Source organism: Chamaea fasciata, unplaced genomic scaffold (genome assembly GCF_029207755.1).
Source record: "Chamaea fasciata isolate MVZ Bird 193981 ecotype frontalis unplaced genomic scaffold, bChaFas1.0.hap1 SCAF_6, whole genome shotgun sequence".
Taxonomy (NCBI): domain Eukaryota; kingdom Metazoa; phylum Chordata; class Aves; order Passeriformes; family Sylviidae; genus Chamaea; species Chamaea fasciata.
Window position 1 is genome coordinate 56,511,425 of NW_027094091.1, and position 27,376 is coordinate 56,538,800.

At 38.9% G+C, this 27,376-nt stretch overlaps 1 protein-coding gene across 10 annotated transcripts in view; it reads right to left on the minus strand.

The window, feature by feature from the left end:
- Positions 1 to 27,376, minus strand: part of INPP4B (inositol polyphosphate-4-phosphatase type II B) — a 293,798-nt gene that overhangs the window by 62,405 nt on the left and 204,017 nt on the right. For all 10 annotated transcript variants that reach the window (XM_066186440.1, XM_066186445.1, XM_066186446.1 and 7 more), the window contains 4 exons: positions 22,647 to 22,751; positions 18,217 to 18,325; positions 8,965 to 9,142; positions 4,618 to 4,830 (listed from right to left, as the gene is read on the minus strand). In XM_066186440.1, coding sequence (XP_066042537.1) covers positions 4,618 to 4,830; positions 8,965 to 9,142; positions 18,217 to 18,325; positions 22,647 to 22,751 — 605 coding nt within the window. The remainder of the gene's footprint in view (positions 1 to 4,617; positions 4,831 to 8,964; positions 9,143 to 18,216; positions 18,326 to 22,646; positions 22,752 to 27,376) is intronic.

A 27,376-nucleotide genomic window follows, 5' to 3' on the forward strand; every position in this document is an offset into this window, starting at 1 on the left:
TCAACTATATGCCACACTTAAGCCCTTATCCTGATCAGAGGGGTCTGATTTTTCCCTGTTCCCTCCTCCTCAGAACACAACCTATGAAAAGTGGCATCCTGACCTAAGAGACATCACATGGGCCTGCAGACGGGAGCATGGAGTTGCCCAACCTGTAAGGAGTTCCTCTCCTCCAGCTCCCCAAACCTGATTCCTGGAGCATTCCTGTCGGCTGCCTCAAAGACAAGTGAGCATCAGGTTTATAGGTGAACATGGAAACAATGGTTTAATTGTCTCCATAGATAAACCCATGCTTAAACCATACTAAGAAAAAGATACTGTTGATTTACAAGAGGCAAGAAGTTGGTCACACACAAGCAGAACTGCATTTATTCCACAACTGTTTAAAGTACTGCATGTACAGTGCAACATGTGGAAATATCTGCACCTGTACATGAAACAAACCATTAGACACATGAGTATTTGATATTCACATGCTTAAATACAATTAAAAGTCAAAAGACAGAGGGCAAGTACAGATTCCTTCAAAAGTTTCCTCCTATATGCACCTCAAGCAATCCTGAAAAAAGATTTAGAGTATGTGTGAAACTACTGATTTTTACCACCCACAAGTACAATCTTAGGGAGAAGGATTTCATGAAGAGCAGTGGAATACTGCAAATATTAAAAATTCTGGCCCCAAGTATCAGCAAGTTTTACCAGAGAGTATCAGGGAGCTTCAAAGCTCCCAGTCACTGAAGTTGCTGAGGAATATGCAGCTCAAGTTGCTCAGAGAGGATGCAGCAACGTAATTTCCTGTTCCTCTGTCTGCTGGGGGAGTTTAATCCCCACATAAAAAGCATGAAGTTCTTAATGAGCATCTGGAGTTGTTGCACAAGCAACAAAAATATGAGCCCTTGTTTCACTTTGGAAAGAGCACTTTTCTCTCTTTGAACCAACTATTAACCCAGCATTGAGATGATGCCTATGCAATATTCACACAAACATTCCCTGGGGGTTTAGAAGCAAAATTCATAAACATCTGTTGACAGAAAGCCCACTCTTACTATCACGTATCTGGCTTTTTTACATACAAGCAAGCGAGAGGGAGCAAGGGCCTGTCTCACAGCTCCTTCTCTCATAGGAGGCTCCTGGGATTGTGGGCGGATAGAAAAAGTAAAGGTATCTATCATGAATTGAGATATTATTCCGTCTGCACCAAAGGTGGTCACGTTTTTCTAAGAAGGCTGTTGAAATTCTGCAGTTTGGCAGGAACAATTTTCAAATAAAAATGCAGTTTCCAATCAGTGAAAATCAAGTGGCTTTCTATGATTCTCCATAAGAAGAAATGAATCCATTTCATATTTTCATCCGTTACTATCTCCAGAATATCTTCCTGTAGCCTAGCACACTTTCCACCAACCTTTCATCTCCTTAAGCAGTCTATTTTTAATTTTCCCAAGAGCAGTCTCACATGTGATCACTTTACAGCATGTGCCAGGTTAAAGGACAAGATACAGTCCGTGCAGCCTCTTAAGTAAGCATTCTTATAACCCCTCTGAGTCAAGTGAAGGATCAAGAGAAATATTTCACGATACACTGGAATCTAGCTTCCTAAGCAGGATACTTTTCCCCTGATCACTAGGCTTCCCACTAGCTGCTGGAGCAATGAGGATGGTAAGTTTGCGGTATGAAAGAATGAGAGAAACAAGATCTCTGTCTCCCCCTCACTGCTCCTTCTTTAAGTAAAAAAGTCAAGGCAATGGCAGGGAAGGTGGAAATCTGTAACAGAGCTTGACCCCATTGAGACAAGGCAGTGCCACATTTACTGCTTCTACTTCTTCCAAACTTCCGAAGCCATCTGGAATGCTATGGAGTCCTGGCTCATGTAGCTAGTTAGAAATGACCATAGTCACACTTGTACTGTTGCCTCTGCTGTGGCACTGGCAAGTGGACATGCACACTGAAAGACCTCCATGGAAAGCCAGGCCTTGGCATCAGTGAAAGCTGGGCACTTCTCCTAGGACAAGTAAAAATGAACCCGTAAAATAATTCTCTTTCGTTCACCCAACTGAAAAAAAAGTAACTAATTTCCATCTGATCTGAAAGTATCATTAAAAAGTAGGACAGCTTCCTCATTTCAGAGAGCAGGAATGGATACTCTGTTTTGTCACTGCACCTAAACTGGATGTCTTCCTTCTAAACACTGCCAGCCGGTGGAGTCCCAGAGGCTGTCTCTTTGTTTTTAAAGTATTCTCAGCCTTTCTGAATTCACCTCAAGAGCTCATCAGACATTTCTGGTCCCTCCATATACACCACAGCAGTTGTGTGGTATGACACAGCCAGGTATGACACAGCATCTGCACTTCCCAGCACTCAGATTATTTCCTTAAGGTCCTTTTGAGCTGTGTTCAGAGATAAAGGAAATATCTTCAGTACTGTGCATGATAAACACCCCCTTGTGCTGTGGCACATGGAATAGATCACACACACATCCGTCTTTCAGCCCCATGTCTGATCACCACCTCAGCATTTGTACAGAGCTTATTGGAAATGCCCTTTTATCTGCTCTTTGTAGCTCCAGCCCCATTAACCAGTCAGAAGTGCAGAGCAGAGCCAGCTCCAAGTGGCAATGTGCCCACCTTTTCTTGTATTATACATGAAAACTTGCTTTGTGCCTTCCTGCAGGGCGGTTCTAGGCTAGCAGAAGCAGCTGGTGAGAGGAGAAGAGAATATCTACCCAGAGGCAATGTAAAACTCTCAAGTCAAATATTTTTCCTTTGGCAGTGATGCTTTTCTTCTGCCTGTGCATAGTGCACCAATATAAACAGCTCAATCCAGACTGTTGCCAGTGACTCTGGGATGAGTCTTCCTACTTCTGTGATGGGCATAAGGTAACACATTCATGTGAAGTGGGTGGAACAGGGTCAGCTTAATGAGTTCTTTAAGGATTTAGATTTCAGGCAAAACCAAAATTCCAATTGCAAAATGCAGCACTAGTGCTTGATAATAATGAGAAAAATCCCCACAACAGCAAAGGAAGATAGAGCATTATCCATACAAAGCAAGGCATCTCAAAGTTTTGTCCTTTATAGCTGAGTTGCACAGTATATTAAGTATTTTTTCAAATGTTATATGCATTTATTCTTTCTCTTTCCATCATGCTAATGACAATTTGATTACTAAAACTCACATTATTTATCACCTCTGCTGACAGAAAGAAGTGAAATCTATCCAAAGTCTAATCGTTCAAATTCAGAAAAAATCACAAAATTACCCCAGGATTTATACTGTCTCAAGTTTGACAGTGACTCTGACTCAGTTTAACTCAGAAAACAGTGAAAGAAACACTTAATTTTGAATCAAGATAACCTTACTAATTCAGCAGAAAAAAATAAATACCATCTGAAACTATCCACTTATTCAATTTAATAGGTGAGGACCAAGCACCTGTCAGATTTTTTTTTTAATCAGTAATGAAATACAGTAAAGCTATCTTCTCTTCAGAGAGGCTAAATTGCAGTACTAAATTAAAATACAGCTTCCACAAAGTACCACTTCTTCCAGTGAAAAATTTCTCACTTTTATGAAAATTATTGTGTTATTTACATTTCTGAATGTTTCAACAGCTGAAAACAAATATTTTGGCTTTAGTTCAAGGAAGAACCACCATTCCAGCCCCTCAGGTTGTTGAGAAAACAAGAAAAAGTGAATTAAAGGCTCTAAAACCAGAGGACAAATAAAAGAATGAGTTATTTATTGTTTAAATCTCATGACTACTTAATGCATGGGGCTGGAAATAATTGCTTTTCTTCTAGAAGAAATATATTCTTCTTCCTTTATTTTTGGTGTTAGTAAAAATTACAGTTGAGGTGCAATACCATAGCTCACACAAGTTATTAATTATTTACAATAGAGATGAATATGCTGGCATCCTTTACATTTATGAGAATATAGTGATGAACTAAAAGTATGAGCCTGGACTGAATAAAAATAGGTTGAGTACGTATGTAACAAAGTAACAGATCTATTATGAAGACATCTACCAAAATAATTGATTTATAAAATCTCAGCCATATAAATAATACATATCTTTGAAAGATATTCTAAGAATGTTAAAATCTGAAAGCTATATTTAATTCTTTGACACAACCTCAGACACCCTCTAAGAACAGAGTCTAAGGGCAAAGGGCTCTGTTTAGCTGAGGGTTAATTCATGTTTATTTAAAATGGATACAGCCTGGGGGCTGGAGGGGGGTGTTGCAGGGGGTGGGGAAGAAAAGAAAAGAACATTTCCCTTTGAACAGCATATGCTGTTCCAGTCCTTAAATCAGCCCAACTAGCAAAATCAATCCAAGTAAGAAAAAAGACTATTTTTCTGTCTGAGCAAGAAGACACTCATGATCTTCACTGATACATGCACAACCAGGCAGTTTCAGAGCAGCACACTTCTAGGAAAATCCTTCAAATTTAGTTTCAAAATCTGTGATGCATCTGAAAAACACAATTTTACAGTTTGGCACCCCATTCCCCCCCCTGCATTGACATGCTACAAGGACACTTAGGGCTTGAACTTGTTTATGCTGATTTGTAGGGTTTTGCACTGAATGCTGACCAAGAGTTTCTGGCTTTACTTACCCACTCCTCCTCATCATACTCAGAATGATGGGGTATAGAGTCCTGCCTTTTAATCTGAGAAGGATGATCCTGGTGCTGTGCATCAGCCCCTTCTTCTGCGCTGTTTCTAGGCACAGCTGGTTTCTTGAGGACACAGCCAGGTCGGGCTGTGTACAGTGCTAAAAGGGCACTTCTGACCAGCTGATCTTTGAATGCATGCACGAATAACTCAGTCTAGGAAAAAACCAAAGGAACGAAAAGGTTAGACCAAAGAACGCAGTACTGCAGCAAAGGTGTATAACGCAAAGCTGAATTACCCTCAGGTAGAGAGGGTATTTGTTTCAGACCTGCCTGGGAAGCAGAAAACAAAGTAGGCCAACAAATAATGAGGAACATTTCAAGGGTTTTAGGGATATCATCACATTTTACACCCCCAGTGATCTAAGGATTAACACAAGAGTACATTACCTATCATAGAGATCACCTTCTTTTCACATTTTACTCGAATTCCAAATTTCAGCTCAGAGGCAAGCCTCAGCAAGAACCAGTTCTAAAAGTAACCAACCATAGCACAGTAGCTTCTGAATAAGTGTTAGATAAAACACGATTAACCAGTTTAATCATCTCTCTAAATAAAACCCACCACTCTACACTGCTGGGTTAAGTACTTGATTGAGAAGTTTCTGCTTTTTCCCATTTTCATTATGTTTAGGAAAAAAATATTTTCTGAATGGTTGCACATGGGAAGGCTGAAAACTTTTACTGCAAATAAACCTCTAGTTTTAAAGATAAGAACCTTAGGCATATCTAAGATAAATTATCGATTTTTTTAAACCAAAAATTAGACCTGACTTGGAATTCTTTAGACTTGGCAACACTACTTCTCTCCCTGGCAGTTTTACCAGACCCATTCCTTCTCCTCCTTACCAACTTGATGCCTGAGGGAAAGGGTGCTTTTTAACAGTTTTCTTACATGTAGCTCCTCAGGACTGTCTCCTTGGAGTCCTGCATTGCTCTACAGGACAATTTCAGTTTTCTACATTTCCAACCTCCAGACGGTGCATGCTTGGCGAATGAATTAGTCTTTGGGAAACAGTGCTATCAAACCCTACTATGCTTTGCCTTACCATGGTAAAATGAGATTTGAGGGGTTCTGTGGTAACAGCAAAGATCCTCTTCAAGACTTTTCTACAGTCCCATAACAAGAGAGGTGAAACTTCATTACTAGTCTGTCCTTAAAAACAGCAATATCATGGTATTGCTGAGGTTTCATGCCTATCTTCCCCACAATGTCTGTTTGAGATCATTTCAGGTCTCTGGATCAGGCATGGCAGACTCAAAAAACCTTTAAATTTCAGAAAATTGTGAGTCTTGAATAACTTGATGTAAAGAATGCCCACTATGACTGCAATGTATATTAGGTAATGATCTGAAAAGTTTAAGTAATATAATTGAATAGAAATATTTTATAGGGAAAATTAATTTTTAAAAGAAAATCAGTACAGAAGTGAGACTCCATTTATTTTTATGCAGAAACTAAAATGATTCTGTAATTAAGTTCCATTCAGGGATCCCATTGGTGTAACAGCAGTCTACATTCTAACCTCATTTTCTAACAGCTCAGTACAGCTAAATTTGCAGAACATCACTATTTAGGAAATTGCACTGAAATCACAAAACCAGTCTATACAAAGAAATGAAAACTTTGCAAATTCTTTTAGATACTCTACTAAAGAGTATTTCTGCAAACAAAGATAGGCATAGCTGGAAAATGAATCTATCAAGCCTTCTGCAAGCTGCAAATGCTGATACACTTGTCGACAGCTAAAGGCTTCCTTAATCAATTAACAAAAAGTGATGATAAAAGGTTAGTCTCAGGAAAACACTACAGTAAATTGCAAATTATATGGAGAAGTAAAACCATGCTTAATATGAGAAAATAAGCTCCATTTAAGAAGCAGCAGTAGAATTATTTGATTTAATTTTCCACTTCTAATCCATGCAGCCGGTCCTTCCATTTCCAACATGAACACTAAAATGTAATTCTCATGATTGATACCTGAGATTTACTCTCTGCTACCTAATTATTATAGAAAGAATTACTATATATAAATCAAGTGATAAGTTTTTTTAATAAACTTGTGGAATTTAACTACCAGGCAAATAATTTCTGTGACTTTTTCAAACAGATGCTTAATTTCCAGATTTCTATCAAGTTAAAACATAAGAGCGTTTATTTTTCACGTATAAAAAGTACAGGAAAGATGGACTAGCAGAAGCCTATATATGCCTCAGGAATACAAGCAGGTATCATGTAATTATATTCAGCAGAGCATGTGCTACTCTATCTTTAAAATAAGCAGGAACACTCTGACAGTCTTGGTTCTCCAGTACTGTACCAGACTGTACAGACAGATTATTTTAAAACATCAGTATAAAGCTTTGAATTAACTATGAGGGATCTAGTGTCAGTATTGTGTGGGTTCACGGGGTTTAGGGCTTTGAAATGGTATTTCCCTTCCTTGAAGTTGTTTCTTGGTCTTTCCTCCCCATCTCTCTTCCCCTCTTTACAAGCAGCTGTCCCACCACACTTGCTTCCTCAGCAACCCACCCTATTTCTCCATTATCCATCTTTTCCTAAGATTAAATTTGGTAATAGACAGGGAAGCAGATATTGAACCACTCCTGCTGCAGTTGTTCGGACAACTGGATTAATCTCTTCCAAGCAAAAGGTGGAGGCCAGACGGACATCCACGGAGTACATTGGGTGAGACTCCTTCCTTCGGGAACTGAGCTCATGTACTAACAGCAATTTAATCCTGGCCCTGAAAAGTTGACAGGACTATACACAGCTACGTCACCAGCTATAAATGTAAAGTCTCTATGACTTTTGCAAACGGAATAAATCGTCTTTTTTGGCCGTCTTCTATAGCCAGAGTCTCCAGCAGGCCATGGTTCAAGCAGTGCTTTAGTACCAAGGCTGCCTGCAGCCCTCTGAAATCATCCCCTCCTCCTGCCCAGAGGCAAATGGCCAGAGCAAAAACACACATTCCTTAGCAACCACACTTTGGATCTTCAGAACAAACACTTCTTTGTCTGATTTGCTTTACCTGTGCATACAGATTTCTTTGAACTAACCACTACCAGAGCAGCTCCACTTGTCCTATGCACAGCTAAAAATGCCCTCCTACGTACAAAGGTACACTATAGTTGACACAAACCCCCCCCCCCCCCCCCAACTCCTCTGTTTCATTTCCAGGTTGAATTCTGCTCTCTTCCATTATCCCCGACATTCACAGTGACTCCATTGTTCTCAGAATAACATTTACACATCTGCAACTGAGAGCAATGTTTCTCTTCCCCCATGGCTCCTCTGCAATGCCTTCACAGCAAGTGGCCGAGCTCAATATTCAGATTTGAAACTGTCCCATTGAAAGAGGAACTGCTGGGATAATGGTGCTCAACAGACCACAAGGGCTGTCACTTCCCAATAGCTGAAGATACATTGGAATGGTTGTTGATTGTGTTATTAAGCCACACTGGGATCACATTACTGAAGGGGGAGCCCATGGAGCAAGGGGAAAGTCTTCACAACCTCTCAGGTCACAGCTATAGTGCTTCATATTTTTATAGGATAACGTATGCTGGGAAGCACTACAGGCTTCAGGTCATCTCCATTATCAGCCTGTAAGACAGGGGAAATATTATCTTCCCTAATTAGAACCAAAGGAACTAAGATGAGGAAGAGCCTACAGCCACAGAGGGATTTAACAGGAGAAAGAGAATTAAAATTTGAGATCTCTTGGAGCCAACTTCCCAGCTTCTCCTTCCAGGCTGCTTCGCCATTTCTGATCATTCTGTTGTTCTAAACCTTACACGCAAACCTGACTTGAACTACCTACCATAAGCAGCAGCTTGAAACAGAACAGAAAGAGAATAAAAAAAGAGATTTATCATACTGTAAAATTATTTATAAATTTTGATATTTTGATAAAATCCAGTATGTGGCCACTAGAGAATAAAAAAAAGATTTATCATACTATAAAATTATTTATAAATTTTGATATTTTGATAAAATCCAGTATGTGGCCACTAGAGGATAAAGAAGATACATGAAATTAAATAAATTACACTTAATTTTAAAGGCAATCTTCATAGATTTCATTACTTTTCGATATGGAAAACCTACAGAAATGCTAAATAACATTATTTTTCTAATAACAACATTTTGATGCTTATTTTAGCTGAGTTTATTTAACATTCCCTGATGCTGTGAAAGTCAATTTATGCAGAAACCCCCCTTCCCTCCCAGCAGTTAGAGAGACTTGGTTATTCCATTTTCCATTGCAGTGAAGATTTGAATCTTACTTTTTCTGAAAGCATCTTTAAAGAATTCTTCAAGCTGTCTGGAGAACGTTGGCTTGCAGAACTAAGCAGCAGGTCTGCATGGCTTGATATGAGAGGTTGCAGGTGATTGATGTTGCTGAGAACTTCTTTTGCCTTGGCTGTGTTTTCAGGTGAATAGTAAATACACTGGTATCCAGTACTGTGATAACAGAGAGTCACATAATGTCAAATTCATTTCTGCCATTAACAGCAATGCTTACAGTGCTAAAAATCTTACCAGTACCTCTGAAAAAAAAAAAAAAAAAAAAAAAAAAAAAAGAGCCAGATGCCTGAACTCCACAGATACCACTGCAATGCTCCTGCCTTTAGGTGGAAAAACAAACCTTTCCTTGAACAGTAGCATAAAACAGTCTGCCCACCACCACATGCTCCAAGTAGTACAGTACAAAAATCCTTTGAGTGACTGATCTGAATATAAACCTCCATATTTTTATGTGCTTCTTTTAAACACTGTAATTCTAGAGACATAAAATATTTGACAAAGTCAGGTAATAATACCAAAGAGCATAAGACCTTGTTTTTCCAACTGAACTCTCCAACAGAGTACTAACTACCTCACTAAGTCTTTCAAAACGGGACACTAATGTTTAATTGATCAATGGCCCACACTGTGTTTTGATTAGCCTCAGCGATGCCCAGGAAGTGATGACAAACAGAGTTATCTCCAATAAAAAACAGGTGCCTGATTTGCAAGGAGAGACACAGCAATAGGGTGTAGGAGTTAATTACTTCAAAACCACACAAATGCACCCTGCAAACTTCCTACTTTCAACTGTTCAAACTACTGCAATTCTTTTGCAGGACTTCTTCTGCTGTCCCTCTTTCCTCTTCCCCCCTTACTAATTATGCAATATCCTCTTACACCATTGTTCCCAAATAACATTTCAGATAGCATGCACACACCCACTGGCTCTTGCCTGTAGCTCACAGCTCCTCACCTGAACCTCTTGTACAAAACTCTTCCTTTTATAAAGTCCTGCTTCGGTCTTTCAGAGAAACTAACTAAAATCTTTTGCAGCTTCAGATTAACACAGGCAAAAAAAAGAAACCAAGCTCCTCCTGGCACATCACCAACGCCAGAGGAATGTACATACTACTCCCAGCTGGTTGTGTTTGCGTCTCCCTTCTCTCCTCTTGTGTCTTTTCGTCATAAGTACTTCAGTCCCTTCAACCCTTTCACCACTGATTTCTTTCTTAATTTTGCATATCAAGACTCAAATATTGACACTTGTTTAATCCTCTGAACTTCATGCATTGTATTCCATGTCAGTCTTTCTCCAGATCTCTTCACTCCTTCACTTCCTTTTTGTGTCTTCTACTGAGTGACTTCCAGTTCCTTCTCATTAGTTTTTTACAAATTAGAAATTAAATCTTGATGGGTCCCTTCTAATTCAGCATTTTCTATGATTTTGACAAAGAAGGACCGCATTCGAGCAGTCTTAAAATTGAGGCTTTTGCTTACACATTTTGCTGAGTTACAGTCCCAAATTCCCCAATACCCATTCTATTTTTCTGTCTTTCAGCAGTGCCTTCAACCCTAGATACAATTCTTTGTAGACGCAATCAGGATGAATGGCATCTAAGCGAGCAAAGCTCATCCATGCTACCAGCTGCATCCAAATTATGATGCATCTCCACCTTACATGAGCTACTAGACTCATGTCTAGTATAAGTCATAATTCTGAGTATTTCAGCAAAATAAATCATATAAACTGTCTTTCCTAATGAATTCAGAAAAAAAAAATCTCTGTCCCTCTGAGTAATGAGGAAACTGCCACAGTTCTACCTTTGAGGTGGACACACTGTTAGTGGGATGGACTTCCAGAGTCAGACCTAAGACTACATTCCCTGGAACACTCAAGCTATCAAGGTCACTAGACAGGGCAGGGACAAAGAGTAACAGTCTATCTTAATTGCAGTGAAGACATAGTCTTAAAAGTCTTGATAGTTCTCTAATTCCCCATCTGGCTTCTCCCTCCCTTTATCAAACAGTCTTTTGCAGGCTAAATCTGGTTAATGCTGTTATCAAGCTCACCATGCACACACTTCTTTCTGGGATTTCCCTCAGTCTTTAAATCTCAGATCATTTTCACTGATCTCTCACAACTCTAAGCTTGACTGAATATTGCAGCAGAAAAGGTACAGACACCTCTGTAAGAAAGAGGAGAGAGTGACACTAAAGGTGTGGGCAGGTCTCATTGCAATAAAGTAAATCATAACTTTTAAGTAAAGGAATTAGCAAAGACAGAATGACTCTTCAGAATGAAGTGTATTACCAGACTTCATTATTTGGCTAATTTAAACATTTCTGGAACCTCAGAAAGCATGACACAACTCCAAATATTTTGTTTCTCTCATAATTTGAGGGCATCTTCCTCCATCCTCCTAGGAAAATGTGCAATTATTTCTCAAAAACAACACCTTTGGGAGTATTTGAAGTTTCTAACTGCTGTCTTCACACTGTTGCATCTATGACTAGCTGAGGTCTTCTGTGGCCTTACCCTTCATGAAAAGGCATTACTACTTACAAGTCAGTGATCTTCCCTCATCCACAAGTGCTTTTAAAGCTCACTGCTGCATTTGGCACTGGTATGTAAGTACTATTAGTTAGAAGAGGCGGTTGCCAACAGAACTTACAGAGAAACTTTTCACAGGTGTCCTAAGGCACAAACTAGATGAAACTTTTGCATTAGGGTAGAGGCCACATGGGTAGGTCCAGTGTAGAATATCAGCAGCATAATGAAAACCTACCTCTGAGATGTAAATTATGACTCGTGTTACCTTTTGAAAAACTCTATATTAATGCCTATTGGGGTAAGTTTCAAAGCCTTCACTAAGCATATAAAACCACACTTGATCATTTCCATATATTGGCACCACCATTAACTATGAACACATAGTGGTCATTTCAGTTTTAAAATTGCTTTAAGGACATTCTGGTGTAATTTGACGTCTTGGGGATGGCTTATATCTCATTTCCATTTTTGGTTTTGTTTTCATTGTGTCTGGAATAGTCACTGCCTCCCCTGGCTCTGGGAGTATCATGATGGGTGAGGGACAGCCCGAGATCCTGCTGGGATTGGGGGCCAGGGGCTGCTCTTCCTTCTGGCGGGGTGATGGATACAGCTGCCATAATGGCACAGTGCCTCTGACTGGATATCCTGCAGCCCTATGGTTTTTGAGTCTTTCTTTCTTTTCTTTTTCCTTTGGCACTGTGACTGGGGCTTTACGGCTTACTTCTCTCCCCCTCTGATTGCTTGGGAGCCCAGGCCCGGTGCGTGCTGCAGCAGGAGCTGGGAGCTCTCCCCACCCAGCCATTCCCTCTGCATGGTGGCCCAACCCTGGGACCAGCCATTGTCCAAGGGAGCAATCCCAGGCCCTGTTTTCTATCCCTTCTTCAGAGCTTTTTTGCTACATTTTAACTCGATACCCCATGTCTGCTCAACCCCCTCCCGACTCCTGGCACAGCTTTGGAGTTTTCTCTACACTTTGTTCACCACCCTGAGTGTGCCCACATCTGCTGTTCCCGCCTGCTGCTCCGAGGTTCCTGCTGGAGTCCATGACATGACCCAGAGGGGCCCTGGGACCGGCTCCTTCCCGTGGGTTTCCAAAGGAAAGCCCCTTCTCCCCTCTCCAATCCCGCGGCTGAGCCGCCATGACCGTGCGGAGAGGCGGCCGAGCCCGGCCACAGCGCCCCCTGCAGGCGCGGGGGGAACCATCGCACCCGCCCTGCCCGGCCGGGAGCCAACAGCGCCCCTGCCGGCCGTGCCCAGAACTGCACCCGCAGGGAAAGGGCCCGGCAGCGAGAGAAGGCGGCAGCGGGGTTCTGCTGCTGCTCCCTTGGCTCTGCTGCTGGTGGTGTTTGTCTTGTTATACATGTATATATTCTAGTAAAGAACTGCTATTCCTTCTCCCATATCTTTGCCTGAAAGCCCTGTAATTTCAAAGTTATAATAACTTGAAGGGAAGGGGGTCATATTTTCCATTCCAAGGGAGGTTTCCACCTTCCGTGGCAAACACCTGTCTTTCAAACCAAAACATTTCAATAAATACTAATTTGCTACAATTTAATGCTAGATTAACAAGTTTTTGCCTGAGAATAAGTACTGCAATATGGTAAATGTCTAATTTATAATGAACCTCCGAGTTACTCCACTCCCGCTGTTAACTGCATAATTTGTGTCACTGAGTTAAATTGTCACCATCTGTGACTGGCTTAAAATCTTCCAACAATGAACATTTGACCTCCCATTTTTCACAGCCAAACCCACAGACATTAGCATCAAGAATACAGTTAAAGCATAAACAGCAAGTACATCTACTCCTAGAGAACTTGAATTTTATGTTCATTACTGAAGATACCAATTCAGTGGCTTACTTATGAATCACATGCATTCTGTCTAAAGTGGGAGCTTATGATCAAAAATAAATTGCTACATAAAAAACTCTGGATAATTCATGGTCTCAGGAAATAAAACTAAGCCAGATGATCAGAGCTGAGGTTATGAAAACAGGCTTGAAAAAAACTACAAGTTTGAATTACTTTGGTTTTTTGTTTCCTTCCCTTGCCACCTTGGAAATTCTAACTTTGAATACGAGGAAAATGGAATGATGCTGTTCTGTCTATGATGATCAGATGTCCACAAATCCTTATCTTGAGGCAATGGCTAAGGTTTTATGTACAGAATATTTCCTGCTGCTGCTCTATTTTTCTTCATTCCTAACTTCATGAAGTCCAATCTCTTCCTCTCACACACAGGTACACATGCAAAAAATAGGGTAAAGTGAGGAAACAGTATAAAAAAGAATAACATGAAAAGTGTTAGGCATGACAGGTATTTCCTTTGAGAATAAAGGTTACAGTTAGATCAAACACAGATCTTTATTATTTCAACATCTCTGGGACTTTCTGTGAAATGGTACCATTTCTGATTCCTCAGAGAATGAAAATGGGTTGAAGGCTACAAAATTCAGGCAATAGGAACACAGAATATTGCACCATTAATAAAATCTCTGGTCACCAGACAGGTACGTTACTGAAGGAGCACACCTAATTTCTTTACTAAGAATCTAGGCCTCGAAGAGAAGTAGCCCTTTTAGACCGTTCAAATCCAAATTAAATTATTACAGCTTTGGGAAAAAAAAAACCCAACAAAAATCCTTTTCAGTAGTGTTCCAGTTTTAACATTTTGCAAATTTAAAACAGGATCATTTCCAAACAGCTTGCTAGAAGACCACAGTGAAACACAGCACCTAACAGAGCTTGTGGGACACCTCTTTTTCTTGATGGTGAGAGCTGGGGCATTAAAAATTTTGCAATCGTAAGTCTATGTGTTTTCGTCAAACCAGAGATGATTAAATTAGATTTTAAATAAGAAAAAAAAGCCCTTTGTATATCTTGAAAGTGATTTATGAACACTTCAAGCAGTGAGGCATTATATGGGTATAACTTAGAGAATGTCTGGTTTGAATGTTTCTGCTCAACTGAGCTCTAAAAACAATAATTTGCTGTGCCATTTGGACTGATGAGAAGGCAAGCCCTTCCATTTGCTGGAAGAAGAAATAATCTATACTATCAAGCCAAAAACGACTGTATCCGAACAACTGATTGACTTTTATACAGAAATAGGAAAGGAAAAAATGAAAAGAACATGGCAATGCAGAATAATGAAAAATAGTCTGAAATAAATGTATATCATACAAAAGTATTTAATATCCTGAAATTATTTACCATACTTTAATCATGGTATTTCAGTTATTTTAATGTAAATGCTATCATGCCTAAGCAAATTTTTTTTTAAGTATCAATTTTTCTTACTCATCTTATGAAATTCACTACTTGCTACTAAAGGGACAGACATATTAGAGCCATGCCTCATAAACTTGACTGATGTTTATAGTGGAAGGGTCTTTGAACTATCTTTTTGGTACAGAAGAGGAATGGTATGTGAATGGGTTATAAAGCAATGGAACAGGCTTCAGATCACATACCAGAAAGTTCTATATTTTTCACATAAAAGGGAAGCCTTTCTTGCTCTTATTTCAGACCATATTTTTTTAAAATACGCCTTTTTAAAAAACTGAGTATGACCTTCCTGATGGCAATAAATGAGAGAAGAATTGCAAAAACACAGCATTTTTTGTAAATATTATTATACAAGGCTTTCCCTTTGTGTCTGCACAAAGATGCATAGTCTGTGTGATAGAAAACATGCCAGAACTATCTTCAGATAAACATTTTCCACATTCTTCTGTTTGATAAACTTTCACAAAACATATGTCTCAGTCTTGTTTTTGTTTGGCAACAGCAAATGAATGCTACCAGATAACAGTTCTTGTCTGTTAATTCCACAAGTCTAAGACTGAGAAAGAAATATTTTGCGATATGCTGACACTGCTGAATATTTTGATAAACTGTTCTAATGATCAGACTGAAGGTCAAAGACATGCAAGACATTCTGTACATCTTGAAAGGTACCAGGATTGGCTGAGAACTAATCTCTTCCCACATCTTGCTCTAGGTCATCAACTCAGCCTAGAGGAAATGGCTGCTGAATCTGCATTTTTTTCCGTTCCTTCTATATTTTGACTGATATCTCAAGGTGTCACTTCTTTCTTCAACAAAATCTTCAGAAAATCTGCCCCCATTGTAAAAGAGAAAATTTAAATTGCAAAAGGTGCCCCTGGGGACGCTGTGTCCTCAAAGCATCTTTATGCAGCAAAATAAACAGGTGCCTGCAAAATAACACTGGTTGCCGCCACAGTGAAATAAATTTCTCCATGATAAGATTGAGAATGGTCCTTTCATGTATTTGTTTAAAGCAGACCCCTCCTGAATATTCATTGAGTGAGATTGTATTGAGAGCTTGTTTACTCCTGTCTTTCAACTCATACAAGTTCTTGAAGCTGAAAAACCAAAACATGGAGTTTTCTGTGAGCTGCCCTCAAAGATAGCGGGAAAGATGAAATTTGGAGGCTTCCTCCTTTCTGCCTTGTGGGAATTCGTAGACAAGTGACAATTTCCCCAGCTCTGGCAAGAGATTTGCTGAAAACTGCAGTGCACTGTTTTCAGTGCTCAAGTTTGCTAGCCTGACTCAGGTTCTTTTTTTAGGAAGAGTCTGTCAGGATAGTAACGCAGCTACCCTAGTTATGTAATTCTGAAGACAGGCTTTTGCTTTTTCCAGAAACACAAAGGAAAATGTCAGAGTAAACTTCTTCTACCCTGTCCTTAAAAACTGCCAAAACACAGGTGTTTCTGAGGGATACAGAATCCAAGCAGCAGGGCAAATGTAAGGTGATGTGGAGGATCTTGAAATAGGCCTGGAATGCCTCGATAGAACCCCACAAAGCTCTCACCCATCATCTCCTCTCCCCTATTACCAACAACTAAGAAACATGGGCATTGTCCAGTGATGCCTATGAGATACCGCAACGTGTGTTCTTCCAGTCAGACATTCTCTTCCCTATAAGGCATTTTCTCTTTTCTCCAGTGAAGAGCAATCACAGAGAATAATTTCTCTCACAGCTATCCTCCATTTTGGGAAGTCCCACTCTGCCAGCATGGAGATGCTGCAGGACTGAGCTAGTGAGAAATGGTTCATTGCCTGAAAGCTGAGTACTGTGAGAACTGTAATGTTCTTTATATCATATGACTTTTAAGGATTACGTCTATTACATGATTTATGTCTTGCGGCTTCAGTATTAAATTATTATAATAAAAACCCACAAACCCACTATTGCAACTCCATTAATCAGACAGTAAAGGAGCAGATACTTCAAGAAATGTCTTCAGACATTTTCTTCAGCAGAAAACATGTACTTTGTAGGCTTCCATATGATGGGGATAAGGCTGTCTACGCCAGTTTGCTGACAGCAGAATATTACCACAAAGTTCATTGACGTGTCTTATGTGATCAATGACATACATGTTTCATTGGCAGCTTTCAGCATCAGAGGTGGTCAGGGAAATGAAAGATTATTGGAGATTTGACAGGGTTTTTATATTGTATAGTGCAAGCAAGACCCCCTCAATAATACAGCTTTCAAAGAACTAGATCTGCTGGGTTTTGTTTGTTTTTAATATTGATGTCAAATCCTATTCAACCTAGAAATCAACAGCAGATTTGTATAATTTTCCTTTTATTCTTTAGGATATTATATCCACGAAACTTTTTTGAGCATTGAATATAAAGGAATTAATTTTCTGTGGACTGCAAGGGCAATTTAGATCAGAGTACTTCCTTCCTGGACTGCTGTAACAGCACAGTTAGCACCATCAGTTGAAGCACTGAGCAGTCACAACTACTAGTGCTGCCAGTGACAGCTGTGCCTGCTTGAAAATTTTAACAGCCACAGCAACAAACACAAATATGTCCAATTCTTAGTTAGAAAAAGATGTAACTAATACTTCTGTGCGCGTTCAACAGTGAACAAACCATTAGAGTTTCACAATAAACTGAAACTTTGATTTTTGATTCATCTTATTTCTGAAGAATAGGAGAAGTTTGTTTTTTCACAGTGTACTAAAAATACTCTTTTCTTAGCATACACCCAGGGCTGTTAGAAATAAAGTTGCTACTTGAAGCTACAGTTTCTGTATTTAAAAATTGTCTACAGGTACATTCCTCTTAGCACAAGAATTGCCAAAAAGATACCTCATTCTGAATAGCAGGTATTCAAGCACTGATATACCTCCAGCTTCCTGAAATATGAGGAAAAAAAATGCTATTTTGAATCCTTAAGGTTGCAAAAGACCACCAAGATCACTGAGTCCAACCTTTGACAGAACAACCAGCGTATCAACTAAATCACAGCACCGAGTGCCAAATCCTGTCTTTTCTTGAACGCTTCCTGGGATGATGACTCCACCACTTCCCTGGGAAGCCTGTTCCTATGCACAACCCTTTCCATGAAGAAATACTTCCTGATGCCCAACCTGAACATCCCCCAGCACTTGAGGCCATTTCCTGTGTTTATTCCAAAAAAAAAAAAAAGTTTATTCAAAATTAATCTTAACACTAAAAGTAGATTGCGCATCAATTTTCAGCAAAGCAGGGAAAATAAAGGAAATATTTTCTGAATGCAATGTCCAATCCTACTAAATTTTAATCTTCCATTCATTCAGCAGGATAAACTGTTTTGTTCCTCAGTGAGCTCACAGCATTTTAATGCAACCTTAACAGTATTCTCCCAGCTACTGGAAAGAATACTTACTTTCGTCTTTCTGCCTCAAATTTACTCAGCAGTTTCCGGAGACCACCGTTCTTAAATCCTTGGAAATGTGCTGCTGGGGCTCCCACGGTGATAACATCATACAGAGCATCTGGAATGGGAATAGAGAAACACAGACATTTGAATGCTCCCATCCCCAAGTCATGGCAACACTGTGACATCTACTCGACAAAAAGTAAGGACAAGTCTAGATCATTTCCAGGGAATAATTGATAATCCATGTCCCAAGAAGGCCCATGAGCTAATCAATCTTCCCATACAGCCACCTGCACACTTTAAAAATTTCATCTGATTTATGGCTACATCTAAACAATGTGCCGCAGTGCTAAACAATATTCCAGCTCTGCAGTTTACAAAGCTGCCAAGTAAACTGGCCCATTGTGTATTTCTCTTTATTGCCCCTTTCATTATTTAACTTGTAGTCATGTTGAGACATACTGACTCAAACATTTTCGAGTCAAAAGACACCATTATGATGGAATAGTCTGACTGAAAAATAGAGGCTACAGAATTACAGCTAATGATTCCTGCATCAAGTTTATGTCTCTTGGTTGAGTGAAGGCATCTCTTTGTTTAGGCATCTAATCTTGATTTAAAGATTGCAAGTGACAATGAATTCACTGCATTCCCAGAGAAGTCAATCAGACTAGAAAAAAATCCCTACTTCTCTTCTAGTTTGAATTTGTTTAGAAGCAATGCTAACGTACTTTCAGATATAATGGTGTTTAATGCTATATTGGAGAGCCCTGCTCTATGACATACCCTAACTTTTTATATATGTATATGAACACAGAAAAAGTCAGTTATTCTCAGCTGGGAAGCTACCAGAACTGGAAATAAAACATGCTACTGAAATTCTCGCTGAGAAAACAACTGTCGTCTCTTTCTGTATATACCTGATGTCTTAGGGGATGAACTTTCTGTGTGGATATATGCTTACAGAAATGGAGCTGAAACATCATTTTTAAAAGAGCTTGTGATTGATTGTCAGCGAAGAGATGAAGATTTAATTACATCCCACACCACAATGATTATGTCTTCAAAGTTTAAATTTACATTTGCACTAAGTACCTGTTTTGTACCTGAACTTACTGGAGGTATAAAAATACAGTTCAGAATGCCTTATTTTTAAAATGCATTTCTAAAGGAAACATTACAGGATGTTTTTTGAGAACTGTTTTATTCATCAAGGAAGTTTCCCATGTAAATTAAAATCTAGTCCTCTCCCAAAATAGAGCTTTTATTGCATTCTGATGATAAATATCCCTAGGAGCAAGAACACTGTACAAATGATTCACAGTTAATGAACTATGCTTTACTTCCCCAGCTGAATCTCAGAACATATTTGCTCAAATTGACTTGAGCTCTAATGAGTTGGTGACTCTTCAATATTCACTTAAAAGGAGAAGTGACATAATTTCATTAGCCTAAGGTGAGCTTCAGGATTCTTAAATAGCCCATTCTTTCAGGTCTTAATACAGATTTATCCATAATACATATTCTTCAGCTATTAGAGCTCCACTGGTACTTGACAATAAGGAGTTCTATTGCTTAAAACAGCAGTGGCTTGAAATCAGGATAAGAGATGAACTCATTGGGGTTCTGAATATGCTTAGAGATAACTCATGAAATTACGGGAAAACATTTAAAAGACTAAACCCTGGTTCGGACTGTTTTAAAAACAGACATGACCCTGTTTATAGTTAGTTTGGGAGTGGTGGGATTTATCCAGAAGGAAGCCTATGGTCTCCTTGGCATGGTCGAGGAGCAGCTGAGACAGGAACACACCCAGCACAGCTGAGCATCTGCCTCACACAACCTACATGCAAGAGTGAGGATGGCAAAGGCTGAGGAGCAAACATCCACACCTGTTGATGGGCACAGAGCAATCTCACTGCCACTTCCCAGGGCACAGTGCAGCAGAGAGTGCTGCAAGGCTTGGGAGGAATGCCTTGTGATGTGCTCTACTTACACATCAGTGGAGCTCCTTGTGAAGGACGTGCAGTGTCAGCCTCAGTGCACTGCCACAGGAGTGCTCCAGTAACTCATAACCATCAAGCAAGGCTACTGCTGACACCCCTCCGCAGTGAAGACACGGCTTAAAATGCAGCAGAGCTTCACAGGAGCTGTATCACGTTGTCAAGAACTGCTCAATCCCAGTTTCGAGTCAACCCGCCTGCCTCCACAGGAGGCAGTCAGTGTCTCAAACTGGCCATATGCAAAACAAAAATCACTTCAGTTCACCCAATCTATTTAAAACAAGCACATATTGTAAACAGAACAAAAGCAAAGCTACATCAGTATAATCAATATATAAATTTAAGCTCTCTGGTATGATGAACAGAGCACAATGTGGTATTTATCAAATGGACAGGGATACTATTGACCCATAGGGAAGTAGTGTTTTTCTAAAAGCTACTCCTACTGAAAATTTAAGCACACTTTCTCTTCCATGTCAGCACCCAATAACAACCCAAATCAAAGTTCAGGAAAAGTAAACCTGTTATTATGCATGTCAAACACAAAAAAAAGCACATACCACCATGCACATACAGTAGGTGGGATTAAAACCTACTTTACATTCCCAAAATTAAGATATCCAATAGTGCAAAGGTTAATGACACCTCTATGGATCATTAATTTGTTTAAATGCCACCTCTATGAATTTTTATTCTCCCCCTTCCAACGTCATTCTCCTGGTTATATTCCAGGCATCCTTTGATATATGCCAAGCAAAGCATGAGCTGAGAAAACCAACTTACTATCGAAGTACTGCCCACTCCAGACTGATTAGCAATTGCTAGAAACTGTTCAGACTGTATTTATCTAATACAAGACACCATGAACATTAGTTATGTAATACAGTCAGGGTCTTATGATCTAAAGACCCAAATTTAGAAGACAACTAGAACAATTCTAACATTTATCTCCTACTGTATTCCTTTTTGATTTTGGATTAAGCGTGTGCCCCAAGCAAAACGGTTTTGGAGACAAAGGGAGAAAATTAATAAAAATCCAAAACAAGACTCTAGTAGGGTAAAAGTTGTGGGTGCTTGAATAAGTCATATATTTCATTCCACTTTTTATTTAGCAAATAGACATACAGTGTCCTGTTCACAAAGAGGTTTTCTTGAAAAGACATAATGTTAAGCTTCTGGACACCATTACAAACCTAAAAATGCTTTTGAGGTAATTAATTAACTTCAAAACATTAAACTAAAATCTGCACTGGCACATTATGCCACTATAAATCCCCATCTTGTTGAAATGTTTGGAGGCACAGTTTTTTTGTAGAAGAAATAACAAAATGCTGAACAAAACAGTATCTAACAGATAATTGGAAGCCTCTGTGTTCCAGCTTGGAAGTGGATGAACATCAGCCTCACACAGTATAAAGTTTTACCAGTGTTTGTACTTACTGTTTTACAGTCTTAGATTCAGAGTGTATTAATAAGGCAAAAAACTTACAGAATGTAATCTCTGTGTTTGTAGTGACAACAAATTTAACAGATCTCAATTTATCACTAAATTATTCACTGTGCAATGATTTGGTCATATATATGTATCTGTATAATCTCTGATCTGTAAAGAAAGCTGCTAAAATCATTTGCAAGCAGCGAAACAGAATTCTGTGTTAAAAAGAGGCACAGATGACATTACAGAAAGTTACATCCCCCTTTCCGGGAGATGTTGGAAGTTTGCAGTACTTTCAAACATAATTGATGAGGTATTTTCACTTAACACTGAGTGAATGCTTACATGGGGTAGGTGGGCATGACAGGGTAGCACTGCATAAGCGGATTTAGAACCAAGCAGTGCTGGGCTCATTGCAACTTCCTAAGAAATGGGAAAAATTCAGGTTAGAAGTAATACTGTCCTTTATGGAACCACATAACTCCCATCACCTGGGCTGGTGAGCTCATCCCAGCACCCTCAGGAAGGAAAAGTTCTGGGTTGCCACCTTAAAACAAGAGGGCTAACTCTGGCTTTTACAGCATTATGGATCACAAAGGAAAATGGAGTGGGTGCCCGAGAAGGATGTGAATCTAACTGAGCATTGTGCAGCGTGTCACTACACATCATGACAGTATTAGTTCTGCACTGCTACAACAGCATATTTTTAACCATGCATAGGTTACCAATACATTTCAGTGAGCATATAGTCTGCATTTACTTATTTGCTTGAAGTGTCATAGGAACAAAATGAGCAAATCCCCGGGATCTATTTTTAGAAAGGAACTTAGAAGAAATTTAGTTAATCACCCCTTAGTTTTCCAAGATTTGCAGTAAATGTCCACAACTTGTGGCATCAGAAGATGAGGCAGAGAAATTCCTTGCATAGCTTTAACTTTGGACCTGATTTCTAAATTTCAGTGTAACTGTATTTCAAAACATACTTTGTCATACTTTACCTTTCAATCGAGGACTATGTACATGCATTCTTTGCAGATGAAGATTTATTGGGATGAATTCTAGTGTTTTTTCTCCTTTGCTACAGCTTGACTTAAAGGAAGAACCTGAAAAACCAAAATTTAAAGAATCATTGTCTTAAGCACCCAGATGTTTTTGTATTCCTTTTAAAGCGAGGACAATACTTGTATGCCAGGAGTCATCTTTAATTTACTTTTAATGTGTAATTGCATATTACAAGATGAAAGGTTCACTAACTGAGTCTCAGCATGTATCCTTACTGGAAGCAACAAAACAGCTTTTAATTCGCAGAAAAATCTAATTTTTTTATTCTAGGACATAGATACTTTTCCCTGCTGTCTGAAATCAACTCTGCAGTCTGCTAGAGACAATGTAGCAGTTAATGTGCATTATGTTTATGCTGTGCTAAAACCACAAGGGTACAGATGGCACTGCATTTTTCCAAGTAACATTTTTTTCTTCAAAGTATTATATTGAATAAGCTACACATTCTTCCTAGAAAGCTCAAATACAGAATGACAAACTATCTTAAAGAAAGTTATATATTAGTTCACAGGAAGCATGATGCCTTGGGAAAACAACAACAACAACAACAAGGTGAATATGGCTGCATATTTCAAAAGGATGAGATTATGAGTAGTTTTATGGTGGTTTAAAGGAATATAATTAAAGTCTGACAGTATGAAAATATAATTTACCTGAAGATATTTGATATAGAAACTGTATAAAATAAAAGGGTGCAGATTAGGAAAGAGAGGTGTCCTTGTCTTCTAACTCAGGCAGCCCAACATTTATCAAGGCTACTTTTTCAACACCCTATCGTTTTGCCAACTATTAATTATTAGAACTAAAATTCCTCTCATTCAGATGAAATTTTAAAATAAATTTTTTCATGGTTCAGCCTTTTTTTTTGAAACTAACAGACAAAAAGGTAAAGGAAAAATTTTGAACTGTTTTTTGCTTGCTCAGTCCAGACTTGCTAGCATTTATCTGTTGAAACTGCCATAGCTTCCAGCAGGACTAAGCACTGAGCCTCCCAACACAAACCACTCTGCCAGAGGGCTCCAATCATGCTCCAGTCCAGCCAAGCTTGCTTAGGCTGCTCCCTAAGCTTAGGAACTTTAAGTAACAATTTAACACAGATGAAGAGTAAAGCTAGGAAGAAAAGCAATTTACAGGAGGCAAAATTTCAGATTACACAGGAAACCCAAGGATGCAGACCGAAGTCAGGAGCTGTTGATGATGCAGTGTGAAACCTGCATCTGAAAAACACTGGCAATTAGGGGGGTAGTGAGGACTACTCAAACTATCAGAAAAGAAATTAGAATAGTGCAGGGAAGGAGACTGTAAGTAATTTGGAAAGAGAACAGAAAGGGGGAAGATTGTTTCTGAAAATTCGGCTGAGACCAAGTTCAAAGCTTAAGGAATGATAACCTGGACCTGAGACAGGGAAACACTGGCTGAACAGGAGGGGCATAAGATGAGAGCAGATTAAAAGGACAGGTGAAAGAAGAGTAGGAGGGAGAAGGGCCTGCTCTCAGTGTACAGTCCTGCCCTGAGCAGGAGCACCAGACATGCAACATTGCTGAGTTGTGTTTTCTGTTTTCCAGGGGAGACCTGTGAAGCAAGGATCCCTTCCCATCATTCAGTGCCAGAAAACTACTGGATAAGTACCCCCCAGCTGCTATCACTTACTAGATTTGCTCAGATGAGAGATCCATACAGAGGAATTAATCTCAATCTGCATTTACCAATAGCATCCATATCATAAAACTAACTTAAGTATAGGCTGTTTTTAAGTAACTCGGTAATTTTTATCAAAGAACTAAAAAAAAAAATAATTCATTCCCTCAATTAAAACAGTTCTTGTTATTCTTGTTGCAAGATCAAACTCTTCTAAGTTAGGAAATACCAGAATATAGATGCAAGTTTCCTCTGACATCCACCTGAAGAACAACTGTGAAATGGGCTTCAACAATATATCAGCTTTTACCAGTTCACTGGATGTTCATTGTCTTTGCTACTCATTTTAGAAGCAGTGATTCAATATCTTGTTTCCAACTTTGAGTATTTATTCAGGATTTAAACAGGTTGCTTAAACCTCCCTCGAAGTCAAGGTTATTAGTTTCCTCAAACCTGTCTACTATATACATATTAACAGCCTTTAAGGACTTTACAAATTTTTATAAAATAATTTTAACTGGTTGAGATATAATTTCACCTATCCTAATGTCAGAGAACAAACATTTAAGAAACAATGCATCAATATAAGATATGGGAGAACTTGTCCTGCAGAACAGGACATTATAATGCAACATCACATTCCATTTTGGAAGCACGGCTCCCACTGGGCTGAATTGCAGACACAAGTATCGAGCACTTCTGCAAAACAACTTGTGTCTAGTGCCAGGCTTCCAAAAAAGAACAACACACTAATCACTTCTCAAGTCTGACTTGCCTACATAGGAACTTTGTGAAAGAGGCAGGGACAGTGCCCAGTTTTTGAGACTATTCAATTGCCTTAGCTTTGACTGTCTTTTTCCTCCTTCTAGGGCTGGATGAAAAATAGATTTTTTAGTTTGGTGACTGAAACAGAAAAACAATTAAGTTGAGGGGTAGGAGAAATCATTTCGGGATGATTTCAGGTCCAGCTGTGTTGTAAGACAAACAAATAAATTTCCAGGTTCCACTCCCTCCCAAAATCACCAGATCTGTGGTATAGATTCACCTGAAATTACTGGGGGTTTTGTTACCTAACCTTTATATGTTCCTGATATGTTTCCTTACAGTAAGAATGCTTTATATTCTCTAAAATTTTCACATTACCGAGGATAAGTGTTTGCCAAAACAACCGAAATTTGAAAGAGTCTTAACTTTCTTAAACCTCCATTTTCAATAAACATGCCGCTAAACCAAAATTGCTGTCAAACCCTAATATGGTCTCCTGATACTTCCACAGCAATCTCCTGACTTCAAAAAGAAATTAAGTGGTCTGCTAACAGCCTTCTCCCCTAAATTCCACAAATAGTTTGGTTGAGTTGAAGTGGGCATCACTCAGAAAGCCTGACATGAGAATGTATTGGGGGAGCATGAGAATATTTTGGAGAAATTTTATTTGCAGGTGCAGCCTGCCCCTCTGAACACTTCAAACCCGAACTCAGGCAATATTCTAAGATGCAGAAAGACACCTGCGCTGGCTAAACTGAAAAGCAGAATGGGTTTTGGCCCACCTTAAAATATGTTGACCTGAAACATCTGAATTAAAATTGTGCTCGCATCACTAATCTCAGCAATTTCTACTTCATAAGTACTTGAATTTCAAGTATCTACAATGGGCTCCCAACATCACTATTTGTACAACTACAGAATTAAGCCAAATATGTCTGGCTTGCTTTTCTTATCAGAGACTACAGTCTTGTTTTTTGAAGTTACAAAGTGTACTGTTCATAGAGAAGACAAATTTACACCTCATCATTATTTCTTATTATTGCTACAATTATTAGGTTGCTTTGTTTTCTGATAAATGTCCTTTCTCTTTTACATGTGCTGATTTGGGCCATCCTGGATAATCTGTTTCCCAGGTCCACTTTACTTCTCTCAAGACCCACTTAAGATAGGTCCTTTAACATTATAAACCCTTTAGAAAGTCACTTTGCACAATACAGGTCTTGCAGGGTTTATGTTTCATAGATTATATTGTCTATTTTTTTAAATCTCAAAATGTCCTTTCAACATTTTCCTGCCAGTTTTAATTATTACGTTGGTTCCTTCATTATCTGTATTTACTGGCTTGCTTATGACACTTTATGGAGTGCTTTCAAGCTGTAATTAGCCAAAGATTGAAAATGCATATATATATTATTTAAAACAGAATCCCAGGAAGTGTCATACTGGGTTAGACAGCAGTCTGCCAAAGTTGAAACTGGAATATTCTGATGATGGCAAACGATCATAAATACAAGAAATGACACTTTTGGAAACAAAATGGAAATTATCATACATTTAGTGCAACGCATGAGCTTTTTTTTTTCCCCTAACAAATATTTAAGCATCTGATCAGCCGCTCCCAAGAAGCTTACTGTCAGGTACAGACTGGTTTTTCTTCATATACCAAAACAGGATTTCTCTTTTTCTGTGACCAAGAACACTATCCCAAGGCAATATGGTATGAGAAACACCATGCTCAGTCCTATATTAGAAGATAATAGCTAAAGGACAGAAGTACAGTTTTAATGGCTATTTTGGAGGCAAAGACCTGTCTCACCTAATAAGTGCAATAGTTTCATTATATTAAAAGTAAACGCATCCAATTACCTATAAAATTTATTCTAATTTATCATAGTTATATAATGAACCTGATTGTTCCATTTCTCAGTACACAAAGAAGTTTTGGTTGGAATATGTAGAAAGCTAGAAGTAATGAAGAAAATACTGCAAATGCTTGATAAATATTTGCCTGTTTTTTCACAAGATGCTATCATCATTTCTACCTCTATTTTCACAAACATTCATAACCATAATGGATCCTTCTCTTGGAAATATTCAAGTGTTTATTTCTGACATGCACTGCTATGCCTACATAGACAAAACTGTGGGAGCAAGGCCACAGTACGAACATCTAATAGTAAGAGTATAGAGTAAAAACAGCATTTTCAAGCAATAATGGCAGCATGATCATTGAAAACATATCTCTGAGACGGAGACTGGGAGG